Source organism: Myotis brandtii, unplaced genomic scaffold, assembly GCF_000412655.1.
Source record: "Myotis brandtii unplaced genomic scaffold, ASM41265v1 scaffold44, whole genome shotgun sequence".
NCBI lineage: Eukaryota > Metazoa > Chordata > Mammalia > Chiroptera > Vespertilionidae > Myotis > Myotis brandtii.
The window spans coordinates 3,664,165-3,684,428 of NW_005366833.1; the positions used below are offsets into that span (position 1 = coordinate 3,664,165).

At 41.7% G+C, this 20,264-nt stretch overlaps 1 protein-coding gene across 3 annotated transcripts in view; it reads right to left on the bottom strand.

Moving 5' to 3' along the window:
• The window catches only part of KANK1 (KN motif and ankyrin repeat domains 1), a 183,969-nt gene that overhangs the window by 78,285 nt on the left and 85,420 nt on the right, over positions 1-20,264 (bottom strand). For all 3 annotated transcript variants that reach the window (XM_005874462.2, XM_014546310.1, XM_014546311.1), the window contains exon 3: positions 74-192. In XM_005874462.2, the coding sequence (XP_005874524.1) occupies positions 74-110 (37 nt within the window). In that variant the 5' untranslated portion in view covers positions 111-192. The remainder of the gene's footprint in view (positions 1-73; positions 193-20,264) is intronic.

Genomic DNA, 20,264 nt, shown 5'->3' on the forward strand with positions numbered 1-20,264 from the left:
CACACACACACACTCACACACACACACACACACACACACACACACACTCACACACACTCCAGAACACAGTTACCTGAGGCACAGCCGTTAACCTTTGTGGTGTGAGCCATGCTGGCTTGAGTCCAGCGACAGGTCTAGAAAGGAGTGAGGAGTCATGCAAATTTATGCACCAAGTTCCCAAATGCATTCAACCTGAAACAATAAAGAGAGCCCCATCAAAAAGGATCACTTAAAAGTATGTACAACACTAAATCTTAGACTTCCGTTTACAAGGATGACTGCTGGTGGAGAGAGCAAATCTGAAAGGGGGCAGAGAGCCTGTGGCTCCAGGGGGTGGCGGCCCTGGACCCGCCATTCGGTGCTAAGGGAGTAGTAACACGCCGACAGGTGCCCGGGCGGACAGGCACTGAAAGCAGGTCTCCAGTTAATACTCTGATGGGAAACAAGACTGGCTATCCAGAAACGAGACTTTGTAGGAAGGTGGTCTCCAAATACAAATGACCTCCTAATGTGTATCATTCTGCAGCACTTCACAAACTTTTGGTTTTTAAGCTTATCCTCCTTTCAAAATGTTGGTTCAGTTGGTTTAATTTACTACTCAAGTTCAACTTTAAAGCAGTTGTTACACCACATGGTCACATTTCTTAAAAACAATGAACTTCATGGCAATTTTTTGAGATATCTCAAGTCTTTCACCTAAAACACAAATGTAATCTAGTTAACCCCCCTCTTAAAAACAAAAAATCTTCAATATTTCCCATTCTCCTGTTGGGTAAATTTCAAATGGCAGTTTTTTATTTTCCAAATGGCAGTTTTGAAATATTAGGGTTCAGGTTGAGCAACATACTGGTATTTATTTTACACTGATTCTCTAGTAAAAGTTAACTGAGATTACCGTAAAGTTACTTATGTTACAATCATAGAATTTAAAACAAATGGGGGAGAAAACAAGAATAGAAGAAAACATTACTCCAACCTTTGCAAAGCAAACCATGATACAGACAGAACTAGTCCACTGTTCTAACCCTAGGCCCACGAAATCAGAAGAAACTGAGCTTAACAAATTCCAAGCTCAGAACTGAAGTGTCAATTTAAAAATCTACCATATGACTCCCAACAATAGGATGTTAAAATAACAACATATCCATATATACTGGAATCTAATGCAGCCATTGAAATCATCTACAAGTTTTTAATAATACCAGAAAACACTCAAAGGACATTGATTTTAAAACTATCCTATCACAAACATAATTTCATTAAAAACATGTACCAGTACGGTATGTACACATTTAGACATTTATTTAAAACAATTAGAAGTAAATACACCAAAATGTTCATTGCCCCAGGATGCTGTGCAATTACAATGTTAGCGCCTTTACTGCTTTTGTAATAATAATTATTATTAAAAAGAAGCATTAGATACTTCCTGTCAACTTTGTTTTTATTTGCTTTAAAAATGCTATGCAAAAAGCAGCTATCAGACTCCAATCATGAAGATTCTAAGAGGTCAGAAATGTAAGTAAATAAAAAAGGAAGGAAGAGGAAATGGCTGATCACTTAGCTTGTGAAATTTCCCTCATTGTTTGATGGATTTGTACAGTTCAGAGCTAACTACTGTGAAAGCGACTCAGTGCAAACGCTAAGGAATGGCTGCTGCTGACAGGAGTGCCCCCTGCACGGCTTTTCCAGCTACAATGACTACGGCTCAGCTCCGGCAAAGGACCCAAAGCTGGACCTTCCACCGGAGACCTCCAGGTCCTCGCCGGCCCCCCGTGTCTGCCTGGCAGCACACCAGGCGGGGAGAGGAGCTGAAAGCTCTCTGACTCTGTGGCAATCACCCGACATTCTGCTGGAACGGGACACTGGATCAGGCCCAGGGCATTGAACTTGGAGAGCAATAACCTCTGTGCACAAGCAGAGCTAGCTGAATCAGAGCAGGCTTTAGGGGTAGAGTGAGCATCATCTTTAAGAACAGGGATAACTATACATGTCTGACAAATGTACCTTTGTAAAAAAAAATAGGAAAGAAAGAAAATAAACAAATGGGGACTGGGCAGACTGAAGGAAGGGGAGTAGGGAGATAAGGGGGCAAAGAAAAGAAACCCAGCTTCTGGAATTATTCAACGAATTATACGTTTAAAAGCCAACAACAAAAACCTAAGTGAAATCCCTCTTTCCTGGCCCCTGTGGAGCCTGGTGTGCTTGTACTCTTGCTTCATGGTGGCTTGTAAATACCATCATTTAAACTCTCGAGGGCGAGCAGAAGGCAAGAAGGAACAAGCTGCATGGGTTATGGATGCATGAAGTATGTGTCAAGGTATGTGGATGGAGATGTGCCCAGGATCTTCCTTAATCGAGCTTCATAAACTGTGGTCCAAGGTTTGCTCACGTTATTGGACCCCTTTCATCCGGCAGAAGATCTTTATCTCAGATTCAAATGAGCCCCTCCCCCCCCCAACTGAACAATAAAATCAAAATGAGGGGGAGCTTAAAATTAGGAACTACAAGCATATCAGTGGTAAAATAACAAGACACGCCTGTCACTGGGCGTGGATCCTGGCAGTGTTTGTGCAAAAACAAGTTTTATATTGTGTATTGATTTTCCTCAGGTATTGCTCATGCCTGACAGGTGGCCTCAAATTGGGAGGACTCCGTCTTCTTAATGACATGCAGATTCTTAGGTCGGTGTTATTGTATAAGCCAGAAAAGCTTTGGCCAGGATCCACTCTCTGTTACAGATCAATAAACTGCTTCTTTTCTCCCTCAGAGAAGATTCAAACCAGTAAATCTTAAGTGGTACAATGGTGGCTTAGTTCTGCTTACCAAGAAAGAGCACTTCTTTGAAAGGATTTAGGAAAATACATCAATAGAGAAAATAAAGAATTTGTCTTCTCTATTTATTTCAAGAGACTGGTCTGCATTGAAGAACATGTTAGTGGCTCCCCAAGTACAGTGCAGAGAATAATGCAGTGATTATACGAATTAACCCCTAAATACTTTCCATTATTAGCTTAATATAATAAATATAAAAATCAGCTCAAAAAAATGAATCAGCTCACTAGACCTTTTCTAAGAACACATCAATAAAACCAAATAGATGAAACTGAGGTTTGCTATGTACTCTAGGCCAGCACTGCCAACCGATCAAATGCCATGTCTCGGTTAGAACCACGGTAATGATGACGATGACAACACTGATGCCACTGCTGATGACAGCCAGTAGATATTGTGCTCTTGCCGCTATTAGTTATTGGAATCTAAAACATAATCCCCTTTAAGGTGCTCCATTATTTAAGGCAAAAAAAAGTTATTGGTGATTACATGATGACAAAATGCTTTTTTAAAAATTACATTAATTATAAGACACATCCTCATTTCAGAAGTGTTACAATGTGAAATTTGTGCATCTGAGAATTGGCGAAATTACGTTACATTCAAGGCACTTTTTAAGGCATTTATTTAAACCTCAAAACAACCCTATGAAGTATTAGGGTCCTCTTTTCCCATTTTATAGATAGGAAACTGAGGCATAGGGAGGTTTAGAACTTGCCGAGGTCACACAGCTAGTGAGTGAGAGAGCTACATTCGGGGCTAAGTGAGCCCTTGAGCTCAGGCTCCAGCCCCTGTGAGTATGAGATGTAGAGTGAGGACACTATTGCTTTAACAAGTAAGAACTTAGACGCATAGGTGAGTGAGCTCCTTTTCAAGGTAGTCACCTGACGGATGTATATGCCTATTGCAAGGATGCTTGCTCAATTTTTTTTTTAGATAGAAAGTTATGTTTCAAAATTTATGTAATTGTTTTTAAAGCGATTGAATTTCCAATTTTCTTCCTTGGGGTTACATGTTTAAGAACTTAAAGAGGTACTTATATGGCACACAGGTAATGTCTCAGCACTTAACCATCACATTTCCTTCTAGACTCCACATTTAGTCAGCTTGAGTATCCGCCTTGTTCCTTAGATTCTGCTATGAATGTCATTTGACACTTTCTTTTTTTTTTTAATTTTTTTATTCATTTGACACTTTCAAAAAATTAAGTACTTTTTCAAATGAAAACATTGCCCACCACTGAGGACAGGCGGGAGGCTCTCAGTGGAATCATAGTAGTTTCAAAAATGGATAGAATTAGACCTGGCTGGGTAGCTCAGTTGGTTAAAGCATTATCTCCGTATGCCAAGATTACAGGCTCGATCCCCAGGAAGGCACATACAAGAGGCAACCAACGAATGCATAAATAAGTGGAACAACAAATCGATGTTTCGCTCTCCTCTCCCTTCCTCTCTCTTTAAAATAAATAAAAAGAAAATGGATAGAATTATGGCAATATAATTAGAATAAGAACCTTGATGCTCAAAAGGACAATTATGACAGGAGAAACAATTTTGATGCAAAAGTTCAAGAATCTCCTTTATAACATGTCATAGTATTTTTTCTTCACTTAATGAAATTAAGGAAGCAATATAGTTTTACCTAAAATCTGGAAAGGATAGAACATACAAAAAACAATAATTTATTACCTCACAATCCTAATGTAGCCATTGTTACCACCGGAGGCTATTTCTTTTCAATATATTGGTTGACTGTATATTTTAATGACCTTAACATGTTTTAAAGACCTATAACATTTCAGAATGTGCACCAGCCATTTTTTCTGAGATACGAGAAAAACTAAAGTGCTGAGCCATTCCCAGAAGTTCAGACACTAGCACTGTGAAGCAGACAGAGACACAATGAAAGGAGAAAGCCTAGAACAGCTGTGTACACCATTCGATTCCAAGCCATAGTATGGTCTTACTTTGCCCAAAAAGAATGAGAGTGGCCAAAAAAATGTATTCACAAGAGACCACTAGGCCTAAGTCATAAAGGATAATTGAGTGTTTTTCAGGATGAGAAAGATGGAAGGTCATTCTAGGCAGAAAGAACAGCACATGCAAAGGCAGAAGAAGAGAAAGTGCATGGCAAGGAGGGAGAAGCGCAGTGGCTAGAGCACGTCCACGTCCACGAGGGCTCAGTTGTAAATAAACTGAACTGCTAGAGAGAAAGTGATGTCAGGAGACAGGGTGCTAGAGAGAAATCTGAAGGAAGTGGGTGCTACAAAAAACAACAAACCGAAAATCACACACACACACACACACATACACACACACACACACTTTTACCCTACTTTAAAAAAATGCAAAGTTCACTTATTTCTTTAAAGAAGCCAGACTTTCAAACAGACATTCAAAAGCCTATCTAATGTATAATATACCATCTATGAATGTCCACATATGTCTGTCAAGAATTTAATTAAAGGTAATTTATTTAAAAGTATGTTTTGTGAGCAAATTCTGGCCACAGCTCATCATCAGGTTACCTTCCGTTGATTTTGAATATTGGCTCCTACTAGAAGAATTGTGGTGAGTAATATTAACCAGCTCTTGGTTATTTTGCAACCAAATTGCCTAATTATGACCCAATCCCATTTGGTTTCCTCAAATAGAGCAGATAGTTTTCTTGGTATGGGCGGGGTATAGGTAAAGGGAAATCTCAATTATCAATCCAGATCTAAATTAAAATTTTACCTGGATACTTGTTTGCATTAATAATGTAGGAAAATGGTTGGGTTTTACCCATGAGAGAAATTTTATGCTATGTTTGTTTGGTTATATTTTAAAACTTATTCCTTGGAGTACCATATTTAAGAGGCTGAAGGAAGTACTTAAACCACAGGAACAATTTAAAATAAAGACAAAATATGAAGAAGGAAGAGTAAATAAGTTCATTCATTTAACAAATGAGTGCCTATGATGTACCGGATACTGTTTTTGGCACTGAGGATATAGCAATGAACAGAGCAGACACCCACCTCATTCCTTTCCCAAAATAATCTCACCAAAGATCTGTGCTTTGGGCCCAAAGATAATTTAGGTCACAGTGCACTTCACAGATTAGCTGTATGAAAAGCCAATTCCTTACTTATCTTTTTTGCCTTATTTGAAAAGACTTCCTATGTTAAGCTCTGCCTCCCCGTGCACAAGAGTGGGCAGGAGTGTGCCCACATGCACTCGACACCATGGAAGCACATTAGTATCTCCCCAAGAGTGTGCCTAAGGGCAATGCTGTTAACAAACGGGTTAAAACCATCTCAGAGCCTGCAAATACTTTCCGAGCCCTGCACTGGCTCTGCTCCAGGTGGGTTGCTGGGATCCACATAGCTTCCTGAACACTTAAAAAGAACTGATGCTGGCAGATTTTCTTTCCAGGAAATTTTCTGTGATGAACGTTTATCAGATCATAACAACCTAGGCTGAAAAAGAACTGCTTTTCTCAAAAGAAATAGGGGACAGACTGGAGAAGAAGAGACAAATGAAGATTAGAATTATTGCCCTGACTAGTGTTAGAGTGTCGGCCCAGGCACCAAAAGATCGAAGGTTCCATTCCCAGTCAAGGGCACGTATCTGGGTTGCAGGGGCCAGGGTGCCACCTTCCCATTTTTTGTTGACTTTAGAGTAGGGGTGGGGAATGTCCAGCCCATGGGCCGTCTAAGGCCCACAAAATCATCTGGTCTGGCCCTGCCAAGGAATTAGGGGCGAGTTAATTAAATGTTTGACCAAATACAGCAGGCTAATTTTTAAGTTGATAATTTTGTATGGCCCACAATAATGTTATAAATATCCAAATGGCCCTTGGCAGAAAAAAGTCCCCCACCCCTGCTTTAGAGGAAAGTAATTTTATGACTCAGTTCAGTGTAAGCACATAAAATAGTCTTTATTGAGTTGCTTTGATTCATCTGTAAATAGTTTAAAAACAGGTCATAGCAGAAACCTCATCCTTGATTTTATAAATTTGTCCATATTAGTGAGGTCTTGCTCTTAGTAAGCATCCCTGGTAGAACTTTATGAATTAAAACATCAGTGCTTTTGCCTATTCAAATATTGAAGGACCAAAATGTAACAGACACAGATGTAAGAGAATTAGTTCAGGGCAGTTTGAAGGCTTTTGTTCATTTCCTATTTAAATTATTTAAAATATGCAGTTATTAATATTATTTACTGCTATCATGGACATTTTCCCTTTCATTCCTCTAGGATTGGATTCTTGTATATTCTCTGTGATTGCTCTTAAATTAATTAATACTATTAATGACAAGTTCAAGGGTGCCTGGGACTATCAGTAGATAAAAGAGATCATAGCCTTCAAACGGGGGTTCTCAAAGTGTGGTCCCCAGACCAGCAGCATTGGTAAGGTCTTCTGGAAACTTGTTAAAAATGCAAATTCTCACACCATCCCAGACCTACCGAATCATGAACTCTGGGGGTGGGCCCAGCAGTCTGCAGTTCAGTAAGTCCTTCAGGTGACTCTGATGCAGGCCAAAGGTTCTCAAAACCACTGCCTGTAAATATTAATTGGTTAATTGGGGGGGGGGGGCGGGCAGAGATGAAGTCATAAGGCACCTAGAGCCAGGAATGTCCTTTGATTTTATGAAATGGTACCCAGTGGTTTAGAAAATATCCCCCAAGAAGCCTTCGTTTTCCCCCCATTAATTTACTGAAAACATATTGACCTGGCACTTAGCATGTAGCAGGGACCCTGCTGGGCACTACAGTGCTAAACAAAATAGACTCAGTTCCAGCTCCTTGGGGCTTATAGACAGGAATTACACACATACACACCAGCACATTATTAGCAAATCATGCTAAATACCATGAGGGGGGGGAAACAGGGTTGAATGAGAATGATGGAGGCCAAATTCCTTGGGACTGAAGTGGAGGATATGCAGATGAATGCGATGGGTGGTCTTTAAAGGCTTCTCTAGGGAAATAACACCGAAGATGAGGCCTGAGAGGTGCCTAGATGTGAGCTGCAGGATGTGGGAGATGAGAATAGTCCAGGAACAGAATGGAGCTCAGAAACAACGCTTCCACTGATTTTCTCCAATGGCATATAAAACAACTCAATAGAAGGAAAGTATTTCTATAAAAAAAATGGTGCTGCAGCAATTGGCCATGTAAAGGCAAAATAATGAAACTTGATCTTATCCTTTCACCTTACACAAAAATTAAGTCCAAAGAAATCATAGTCTTGAATGAAAAACAAAAGATATATAAAGCTTTTAGAAAAAAATAGAGATCTCCAATTCTTGGAAAAGAATTCTAGACAGAACACTGAAAGGAAGATGGATAAAAGTAAAAATAGATCAGATGGTCTTCATCAAAATTAAAATCTTTTTCTTTTTCTTTTTTTTGTTAAAGAATGGCCTGGAAGCTCTGGGGCAGGATAAAGCTCTATGCATTTGAGCAACTGAGTTTACTAAGAGATGGAAAGAGCACCTTGGGCTGAGAGGAGAGGGGAGCAGAGGCGCCATTGTGAGATTTGTGGGGCCTCTTGGCCACAAGAAGGAGAAGGGGTTTTAGTCTAGGTGCAAAGTAAAGTCAGGGAGGGTTTCAAAGCCAATGAGTAACATAAGATAAATGGCCGTATTTCTCAATGTTTTGCTTAGGCTTCTTACCATCTTTACAAAGAGGTAGGTCAGGGCTGAAGAGCTTTAAAAATTTTATTTTCCACAATTTACAGCAGAAAGGCCCACCCATTCCTAAACAGAAACTTCCTAGATGTTCTTGTGTTTCCCCATAACTTCTAAGTTCCTAGTTATTTAATGGAAAATTAAAAGTACCCAGCCCAAGAGGTACTCTGCAATGTGCTGCCCAGCAGAAGTTCCCAAATGTTAAACAGTGTTATCAATACAGCAAATGCACTGCACCTGCAAATGGTTAGGTTATGGGAAAAGCTGAGACCAGACACTGTAATGCAGAGACTGAAAAGGGCAGAAGCTGTGTCCACTGTGTCCCAGCCGCACTCAAGTGCAAGTGGCCCCTCACGCGTCATACAAGCTGTTCAAGCAAATCCTGAACGGCGCTCTCCTTTAGTTGTAATAAATCGCACTTAAGCTTTCCCCTTTTTCATAGAGGAGACTCAGAACATTCTGTGCTTTTTTTTTCTTCTTACTGTCAAGGGCTTCCCTCCTGGGACAAGCACACTGCTTTCATGACTCCGCAAAAGTCGTGCTGTTTCATGTCCCGTCTACCCTTGCTAGGCGGGCCACAAAGATTTCATTTAGAAAGAGGAAATGACTAAAAACCCTATTTCCTGCCAGAGTCCCATCCCCCTGGGGACATGAATAGCAGTTTGGTGACAACCTGACCGATGAGGCCACACCCAGGAGGGAGAGCCTTGTCCCCTTGGTCAGCATGGAAGGGAGGACCCCTGGGGTGGGTCACACCAATTTCAATTGCCATCAACCACCTGACCCTTCTGCTGGGAAATGCAACAGGCTGGGGGAGCTGACTCAGCAGCTGGGACTTCAATCCCTCCCAGCTCCCCTGGAGGTCCTGCCTCTCCCTTGCCCCACTTCCCTTCCCTCTTGGAAAGGCTCTGATGGCAATGTCTCAACTCCAGCTCCCTAGGAAAGTGCCAAAGGGTGGAACCTGCCAGAGGAAAAGCTTCACCCCTAACCCAGGACAGAAAGGTTGGGCTGAAGCCAGAAACATGGGCTGAAGCCAGGTCCCAAGAAGGCTGGCTCCCTGAGTGTGCAATCAGGCAGCACAGAGTCAGGTGCTCCTGAACTGAGGGCCTTGGGCATTACAGAACCCTTGGCCCCTGGGTGATAACACTGAACGGGGTGGGTCTCAGGCGATGAGGAAGCTGGAAGGCAAGATCCCAAACTCAGAGTGAATAGTGAGATCTAGATAAAGGGGGGGGGGGGCGGGTGGAGGGGGGTTAGTATATGTGTATCACACTAAATTAATCCACAAGCATTTGTTTGAAACTATAGGTAAAGGGGGTAGGGAGAAGCAAAAACAAAAATTTATAGCCACCAAAGGAAGGTAAATGTTCACTAATGGAAAACTATTATTTCCAGTTTAAGGTGTCTGACATCTCATTGACATTGTTCTTATTTGTTCTGCACTTTAAAAAACAAACATAAAAACTGTGTTGATAGGCACCTTCTAAGCCCCTTGCTATGCAAAGTGTGGTACCTAGGCCGACAGCAGCATCTACTTGGTGCTGACTCGTTTAAAAAGCAGAAGCCTGGGTCCCACTCCAGACCTACTGAGTCAGAATCTTCAGCCTAACGAGATGCCCAGGCGATCTGTAGACACAGGGACGTTTCAGAGGCATCGGCTTAGCCCTATTTGCCTCATCAGGCCTCATGCTTCCTAACTGGTTACCTTCCATCCTGAGGGCCCACAGCAGTGGCTCACTACCTTGGCCTATCACTGAATTACAGCCCAGACCCCACCGCGGACCAATTAAATCACTCTCTGGTGTGGGACTCAGGCAGAAGTATTTTTTAAAGTTCCCCCAGGAGATTCTACTGCACTTTGCTTGAGAGTCACTGGTCTATTCCAGTGATTTTCAAAGTGTACTCCCTAAACCAGCAACATCAGCATCACCTGGAACTTGCTAGAATGCACATTCATTCTTCCCTCCTCCCTGCCACATTCTCACCCTCCCTCCCACTCTCCCTCCCTCTGCCTCTCTCCCTCTCCTTCCTCACCCCCTCTCTAAAATCACTAAATACAGTTTTTTTAAGTTAGTTCTCAGAAGGTAGGCATGCTTGATATCAATTTTGCACAATAATTAGGCACCTGGAATTTTTTTTAAAAATTATGTTTCATAACAATAGCTTAAAATTCATTCTAAAATGAGGATGAAGCCAGGAAGATAGACTTCAGGGGCTGAGAGGTTCATAGGGGCAAAGCATGCAATAGATGGAGATTGTGGTTTAGAGCAGCAAATGAATTCTACCGTCCCAATAGCAATAATGCTTCCCCAAATCTGACCACACAGCATCCCAAGACTCTCACAGAGATTCTGATTCGGTGAGTCTGGCATGGAGTTGGCATTTACATTTTCCACACACAATCCCAAGTGATTCTTCTTATCAGAGCCTGAAAAACACTTTGCCTGACAGGAATCCTATTCCCTCGCGGTCACTGTTTCTCAAAGTGTGGCCCTGGACTGGTAGTGTCGGCACCACCTGGGAACGTGTTAGAAATGCACATGCTTGGGCCCCACCCTGGAGCGCTGGGTCAGAAACTGCAGGTGGGCCAGAGGTCGGTGTGTTCCCAAGTCCTCAGCTGGTCTGAAAACCATGGCAGCGGGCCATCTTCCACTGTTAAAGTGGAAGCTCCTTGCTCTTATTCAGACACCTAGTTTTCGGTGAGAAGCACAAAGAAACGCTGGCCTCCTCCTGGGCCTTGGCCAGTGTCTTTCTTATGGAAGGGGTTGCCCTGTCCTTTGGAAGATGCTGAAGACAGCCTTTGGATGCAATCATAAAGCAATCATGTGGCTAGGAACAGAGCTGAGCACTCTGCCAAATGCTAGGATGGTGGGCATTTAAAAAATATCAAAAACCTACTCTTATTGGATAGACAATCTAACAGCAACAGGAAACAAAGGTCGCACTGATGTGGTAAGGTGTGTTCTTCTTCCTAAGTTTCCGTCCTTTCCTCCTCTCTTTCCATTCTATTGTTTTGGCAAGGAACATCTACCACAAAGATATGAAAACGAGTTCACAGTTCCACTATGTCCACATACAAGAGAACTATGTGAAAGCTCGAGGAACACAAGACAAGAAACATTTACGAAATAGGGACAGGTGCCAGAAGGTTCCCCAAACCCGCAAAATCAAACGCACAGTTTTGTGGTTTTTAGGAAACACACATTGTTCAAGGAAGAGGTTCTGCAGCCTTTGTCAGATACTCCAAAGAGGCCAGGACCCAAGGGAAGTCAAGAACCTCTGAATTTCTACATATTTCACTGGAAACAGGTCAGGACAAAAGGCCTGACAATGTCATAGTCAACGATCTGAGAGAAAAGGCACTGCCTTGCCTGGAACCCTCTTTTTCTCTGGCCTTAAAAGCTGCTCGTTGGACCTGGGGCTCATACACGACGGCAGAAATCTGGCAGAAACGCAAAGCAGCAGCCCAAGAACCATGTGTTCATTTCAACATGGCCTTGAACTCCCTCCAGGTTTCTGGGAAAGTGCCTTCAATGCTCTGGGCCTCCAATTCCTTGTTGCTGGACTAGGACAGCCCTGATGACACTTCCAGGCCTGACAGGCGATCTCTGGTTCTGCTTGTCTACATCCCAGGCCCCAGGGGAACGACAAGGCTCCCGAGGGCCCACATTGGCAAATAAAGTAAGACCGTATGGAACACTGTGTATGAGTCAGCAGGGCAGGTCTTGCCTCACAGTCCCCTGCCTCTGGAAGGTCCTCCTGGCACAGCGGAGACCAGAGAATTCCCACCGGAGAGACGCTGAAACAGTAGAGCTCTGACTTCCCCTCCAACCCAGCTCGCAGGATGGCTGCTTTTTTCTGACCCTTTTCTAACTAAGTTATCTCCTCCCCCTCAATGGGATAGCACTAAATCTTCAACAATAAAGTGTTAAGAAAGAAAGTGAAAATCAGCTATCCTTCCACTACTATCAACATTTTGGTGTGTATCTTCCAATTCTTCCCTGTCCTTTTTTTTTTTTTTTAATTTCAAGAGAGGAAGGGGGAGGAAGAGAGAGGTAGAATTATCAATAATGAGAGAGAATCATTGATTGTCTGCCTCCTGCACACCCCCTACTGGGGATTGAGCTTGCAATCCAGGCATGTGCCCTTGACAGGAATCGAGCCCAGGACCTTCAGTCCACAAGCTGTCACTCTATCCACTGAGCCAAACCAGCCAGGGCTCTTCCCTGTTCTTATGTACACATTTGTATACATATACTTTATTCTAAATATGTTATTTTATACCTTGTAACATTATTATTATCGCCATCTTTCTAAGATAATACCAATATCTCTTCTTTTTAATGCCTGCATCGTGTTCCCTTTCACATTTGTGCCATATTTGGACCTTACTTTATTATTGAAATATTTAGGTTATTTCCAATTTTTTCATGTCACAAACACTGTGAGGGACATACTTTTGCATAGAGCTTTGTGTACTTGTCCAATAATTTGCCATGGACCAACTCCAAGAAGTAGAGCTGTGAAATAAAGAGATAGAGCCCATGCAGTCTGATGGATAATGTCAGGACGCCCTGCAGAAGGCACGGATTTAAACTCACCTAAACCACTGGGAGGGCCAATGAGCCTGGAATTCATGCCGAGGTTCATTGCCTTTAAAACAGTAAACACACCCTCAAAACAATGCATGGAAATCTCTCTGTAGACAATTAATATGCTTTCATTAATTGTGAGTTCAATATAGCCATTTTAGGTGTTCAACATGGGATTCTACGTCTACTCTTCATCCTTGGCTCAGAGTAATTTATATTTTATAAAACTCGACTCCTGTGTATAATCTGAACATTTCTTCTGAGGGTAAATTTATAGAAAAATTTTAATTTTCTCATCCAGAGGTCTGAGAGTGAGGAATCCTAAGACTGAAGAGGTCACTGTGTCGAGAGGACACATTTGGAGTGCACACAGTTGGACCCACCGTACCGTTTGAAAAAAGCACTCCTTAATCCTCTCAAAGGAGGGATCTATTACACATATACCCCCCCCCCCCCAAAAAAAAACAAGCAGATGCTTAGAATAAGTGCTAATAAACATTTCTAGCGATTGCTGCCACTGTGAGGCTGGATTCCTCAAATTAGTTTCCTATTTATTAGTATTACAGAAGCAGAAGTTAACACAGCTAACTACAGGTTATATTTAAAAAATTTTGAAGCTATGAAACTGGAGGAAACTGAAATTTTCCTCACACTTTCCAAGTTCTTGTAGCTGGGCGAATAACCAAATTAACATGTCACAGATTCACAGGGGAAAATGTCCAAAATGTATTAGGGCTGTACATGCCGGTGCCATAGAATGTGGGACCCCAGGAGACATTGGGAAGTTGAGGATTATAGGTCATTTTGAACAATGGGAAGGGGGACAGGGGCCTGGGATTTTAAAGGGAAGGCAGGTAATTCGCAGGTAGATGAAAAAGCAAACATGTGGTAAATGAATTCTTGCTGGGCCCCCCAGAAACAACGGGGACGCAGAGGGAAGTCCAACAAACAGGCTTTGCTAGATTTTCCCCATCTGTCACATTTAGTTTAGAATATGATGCTAAGATTATGCTCCCTTCCGCTAAACAGGTTTTTCCATCTGAATTCCTCCAGGCAGGTAAAGGGTGAGAGTCGAAGATGCTAAGTTTTTTGTTTCTTCATAACCAGCAAAAGTCAATATCCCAAAAGGTATATCATGGGGTGGCAAAACTTTGGTCCTCCTCAAAACAAAGTAGATTATTTTCAAAGAAAGAGAACCAGGTATATAGGGGGAAATGCCAAATTTATATATACAGGGGTGAGCAAAAAGTAGGTTTACCAGTTGTGAGTACGCGAAACACAGAGTTAATAAAGCTACTGCAATAATCATAACTGGCATGCCTTTTCCACACAAACAACTGTAAGCCTACTTTTGCCCACCCCTGTCTACTGCATATACTTATTTTGGAGGTGCCCTTACAGAAATAAAACCACATTCTTAAAGACAAAACTATATGACATATAGTGCCGTATGATCATGAACCTCTCAGTTGCTATGCTTTAACAATCTAAACCAGTGGTTCTCAACCTTCCTAATGCTGCGAACCATTAGTACAGTTCCTCATGTTGTGGTGACCCCCAATTTCATTGTTACAAATTGAACATAATTAAAGCATAGTGATTAATCACAAAAACAATATGTAATTATATATGTGTTTTCCAATGGTCTTAGGCGACCCCTGTGAAAGGGTCGTTCGACCCCCAAAGGGGTCGCCACCCACGGGTTGAGAACCACTGATCTAAACGGTTCTGAAAACCACCCACATTCCAATACTTCTTTGGTGGATGAGGACATTTCCTGAAATAACAGAAGTGAAGTAGCCAGGAGAGAGGAAGGCACGGCACAGTTTTTTTTCCTATGATGGGAGCAGGAGCGAATAAAACTTTCTTTTCTCAATTTCTTCTAGTTTCCTATGTATTTCCTTAATCTCCCCCTTCCTCAAAGCCCTTAACTGATAGAAAAGGAGCGAGTTACTGGAAGTGCAAGTCCATGAAATATATATTTCTGCATTCTTTTCATGAGCAGGAACATTAAGACAGTTCCTCTTGCTCCACCCTCTCGCTGAAACAGAGCTCCCGGCAGCGAGGGTCTCCTGGGCGTCACTCTGACTTGCCTGTGGTACAACAGTGCCATCCAGAGTCAGAGCCGGCTGAAGCGCAGGCTTTCCCCACAACTCTCCCCTCCAGGTGTGGCCCAGGGTCCCGCAGCGCCGGCACCCCTGCAGCTGGTCAGAAATGCAGAACCTCAGGCCCTCGCCCCAGACCTACCGTCTCAGAATCTGCATTCCCACAAGGGCCTCGTGTTCAAGTGTGAGAAGCACTGTTTCAACAGAAATCTTTACCCCACTTTGGCGCCTCTGGGAAAGTGAAACGGAGATAGCCCTAAGATGACCCATGCCATTGATTTCTCTTTATTTCCTGACCGTCCACTTTCACTTTACAGATGTAAGTCATTTCCTTAGAGCTCAGGAGCTCAGAGGCCAACCCCCAACTCCAACAGAGCTGACCACAGAGAAAGGCCGTTCGTCACACATTTGCTCTTGACCAGGCATAACCTGCACTGAAACTTTACTTAAACTGCCCTGCTGTGAAAATGCTAAGACTGCACATACTAAACCAGTAAAATATCCCCTTGATCTCACTCATCCCCTTGGTCTCACTGCCAGAGCTGCACGGGTGGGGAGGGTGTCGGAGACATGTTTTATGTACGTCCCCCTTGGTTGGCTGCCGTGGGTAGAAGATGGCCAAACCAGGATCGATACCATATGAACGTATCTGCTCACACTGAATGAAAACCCCGACGAGCCTTTAGGAAGGAATGTCAGCCTTCAAGCTCCAACAAGCCCGGCCTGAGTGCACACTGTTGAAGTGTCAACGCTACTGTTCTGAGCGAGAGATGAGCAAAACATGTTTTAGTCTTACCAGCTCAACACATGTTTTAGTCTTATCAGCTCCCCAGGAAACCTGCTGGGATGTGTGCTGACCATCAGTCTGAAAGCTGCATTCCAGGATATTATTGGACCAAATCCGTACCGTGTAACAGCCAGCGCAGTGGCTGAGGTCAGTTATCACAGATCTTTCTAACTCCACTAATTTGCTAGCTCCTTCTTTCATTTTCGTAATGCCTTGAGCCAGGGTGACTATATATAACTTATGGTCCAAACGGGGACACTTTTGAGAGAGCTAAAATGCGAAATAGATGGGCTGTTGGGACAACAGGTATAAACCAGGCCCGTCCCAGGCAAACTGGGACATATATGATCTCACTACCTTTAAAGAACTAACAGAAAAAAAGGGTGAGGGAGAGGAAGAACAGTAAGTAGAAACACTGGGATACTGCTATAAAGACACCCTAGAACAGACTAGCAAACAGGCACCATGAGACGCAATACATTCTTATTAATGAGATGCAGCAAAAATGCGCTGTGGGTGCGAAGAAAGGCTGACAGTAATGTGTGATGTCAAGTGTGTCTGTGTTATTCCCAATGCCATCAACACTTAGCATACATGCCAATGCAATGATTTCTAGAACGAGAGGCTCCTAATAATATAATCTCAAACATGTGCCCGGGAGCCTCAGCACTCCCTTCACCCAGAGTCTCATAACTGGATTATCTAAATGATTGCAGAATAAAATTCTCCTAGCTTCTATTTTAAACCGAACAGACACGTCCACAGCTTTACAATTTCACATGCATTATCTTAGCTAAGTGTCCAAACAGCTTTGTGAGATACCCTTCCCCAGTAACAGATAAGGAGACTGAAGTTCAGAGAAGTGAGCCTCACATGGCATGTGGCTCTGAGTCAACACTTACTGGACTGGGCTTTCCTTCCCAGCATGCCACTCTTCCCCACTGGGCTTCACAAGTGCAACGATGTACAGGTTTCTGAGTATCCGGTTCACAGAGTCTAGGATAGCCAATGCTCAAAATTCTTTTTAATTAACTAGTTAAAAATTATTTTTTGAATGGCTATATTAATTCCGTAAGAAAAGGAATTGGTACCTTTCTATTTCTGTGTATAAATTCTCACTTGATTACCCAGTCTAGGCAAATCATATACACAGGTTATTTTTTTAATATGAAATAGTACTGTCAGAGAGGGATAAGAGAAACCAGGAACTTACCACTCTCATGTAGTTAATACAGCTTAAAGGAGAAGGAACATCCAGAAATGGAGGTCTCTGACAGGCAGATTAGCTGTATAAGGAGCGTATGAAAGCAGAAGGCTGAAATGCACTAGATCTACTGAGATCCTGGAGTTTTAGGACTTCAACAATGGCTCTGTGAAAAACACTTTCCTCAAACTATCCACTGAAGGTCCTGGATCGGGGCTGGTATTTCACGCCCCTGCCACAGACGTGCGGGCCAGCAGGAAAACGGAGGTTGCTCAGCGCCTTCTTCGGTATTTGTTCTTTTGAGTCAACAAGGAAAAAATAGCTCGGAACAGTTCACGAGATCACGGCAAAAACCTCTGCTCCTGACACTCCCCTTTGGGTGCTTCTCCTCATTTGACACCACAGGTCTTGTTTAAGCCTCAAGACCACTGCCTTAAAGCAAACTGATTTTTTTAAAAAAGAGTTTAGGGATTAAGTACACCTTTAATGGGAAGAGAGTATCGACACTAAAACACTACACTTGTTTTCTGTGGTTTTCATTACTTTGAGATCTCACCAGTGCCCAGGATAAACAGAACGAGTTGATTAAGTTGCATGGGAAGGCAGAGAAAAATCCAAAGAGGTACAAAGTGACAGTCTTCTTACACTGAAGCTTCTGTAATTGCTTGTCTCCTATGTCATCAATAAAAGTAAAATACAGCACACTTGTTTACAATGCCAAGAAATATTATAAAACATCATTATCCACCCAGGACTTGTCTGGCCACTCTGTTTGGATCACTAACAAGAACAGAAAATAATCAAGTAAATAGATAATATTATCAAGAAAATGATATCCATGAACTTAGCTTATACAGAAACCCTAAGCCCATGGCCAACTCACTCACTCTTCTTTCACATATGGTCAGATTATAAAATCGTGGGATTGTTTTGGAAAGTCTAAGAACTCAAAGACAAAGTCCTATCGCAAGGGAACACATTAAAAAATGATGCTTACAAAACAGAAAAGTTGGGGCAAACAGCCCTATACAAGGTATAGTTCCTAGGGACACTGATTATTACAGCATGATGCAATTATTATAATTGACAAGGACAGACCTGACTTACTAAAGGAAGCTTAAATTTGTTCAATAAGTATTTTAAAAAGTCTACAAGTGTATAATTAATTGCACAAAGTTTTCAAACTAACGTGGTTAAAGTGAGAGAGGAACAGAGAAGACAAAATTAGAGGGACAAATCCTGGGCCACTTGGAAAGCTCAACTGTCCAGAATAGCTTATTCTCTCAAGGAGAGGCAGAACCTATATTTTTACTATAATTTATTTTTAAATATTAAAAAAATACTTCCTTGTGGTGCCTGATAATATTCATATTTTCCAAAGATCTGTACGATTGTCAAAATAGGTATCCTATACAAACTTAGGAAAACATAAACAAAGGGGCAAGGAATGATGTTATTGGGTGTCTGCCCTGCCCTGTGCTGGTAGCGCCTGGGTAGACCTCTGGCTTTAAGTCCTCTTGTTATTCCTGCACAAGTTTGGTCTAGTGCTCAGCACAGACGAAGCATTCAACAAATGCTTTTTGAAATAAATATTTAATTGTGTGGCCAAGTCATATCATGAAGGCCAAAAATGTAAGCTGTGGTCAAATCATGAAATATTTTCTTAACCCTTTACCTTATTCTCATTGCACAGATCAATGTACACATGTGAATTTTTAAAAGTGAGGGATTTTCATTTCTTAAAAATGGGATCTCTCTTATTTCACTAATTATTAAATTACAGCCTAATTCTTAAACTCCTAAAAATATCACAGTAGAACTCAGCTCCTTTTTACCCAAGTTGATAGTAATTGATGCTTCTTTTCAAAACAGTAGCAAGTCCAATAAAATCATAGGTACTTATCATCTTGGTTGAAACCATGCTGACCACACTGATTTTTAAATCTGTGCTTTGTTTAACTGTTTCCCAGAGGACATCATAGTTCAGTCTCCAGACGTAGCAAGTCGGGATCTATTCTACTTGTGTTCCCTCTATTTCAGAGGTTAAAAAAAGACTGGCTTTCCCACAGACACCTCATGAGGAAGAGCCAATGCAAACGTGGTGAAGAGCGATACAGACTGCACTGGAATATATATTTTCCCACATGCAAAACAAAGCCAAGCTAAGCCTTGCTCATCTATGGTAAAATCCTTTGCTTTTAAAGCAAATTCTCTTGGGAGAAGCCTCCTAGAATTTGGATCAATTTTGAGTGAACAATAAATTAAACAACAAAAAATATATATTGCAAGAAGGATTTTATTCTGCAAAAGAAACATTTACAGAATTAATGACTATTGAAAGTTGTTTATAAATAGTAAAAAGCAGATCTTAAAACAACTACAGTAAAAATCAAGAAGATATTTTAAGGCAGTGGCTTTGAAAAACTTATGAAAGTGATGGACCCTTTCATTAGAGAATTCAAATATGTACAGACACACAAACACACATACAAATCTATATGCAATTTCAAAGAAAGAAGATGGAGGACCCCCCCCACCACCACCACCCTCAACGAATCTGTGGTTCAAAACTTTTGTTTTAAAGTGTAAGATCTTTGCCAAATTGTGATCTAATCAGATGCTTAAAAATGACCCTGCCTTCACTGTTCTTATGTGTCTCCAGATAGGCTTTTCTCTTTTTTGTTTATAAAAAGGTTCATAACATATTAAATATGAAGTTAAAGTAGGCGAAAAAATATATAAACTTACTCATGTAAACCTGCAACAAAAAGACGTTCTAGAACACCATGGATACTTACCCTCGCCATCACGTCGACACTGGCTTACAGAGAGAATAGGTTGCCAAGGAGAGGCACAGAAATAAAACTCTCAAAATACCAAAAGGAAGCACTAGCTTTCTTCCATCTATAGTAGAAGCTCGTCAGATGGAAGAGAGAAAAGATGACCAGTACCTATTTACTGTAAAGGACATAGAGAGATTAATTTCTCCTTAGAAATTCAAATAAATTTCAAGTCAGAAATCTCTCTCTCTCTCTCTCTCTCTCTCTCTCTCTCTCTCTCTCTC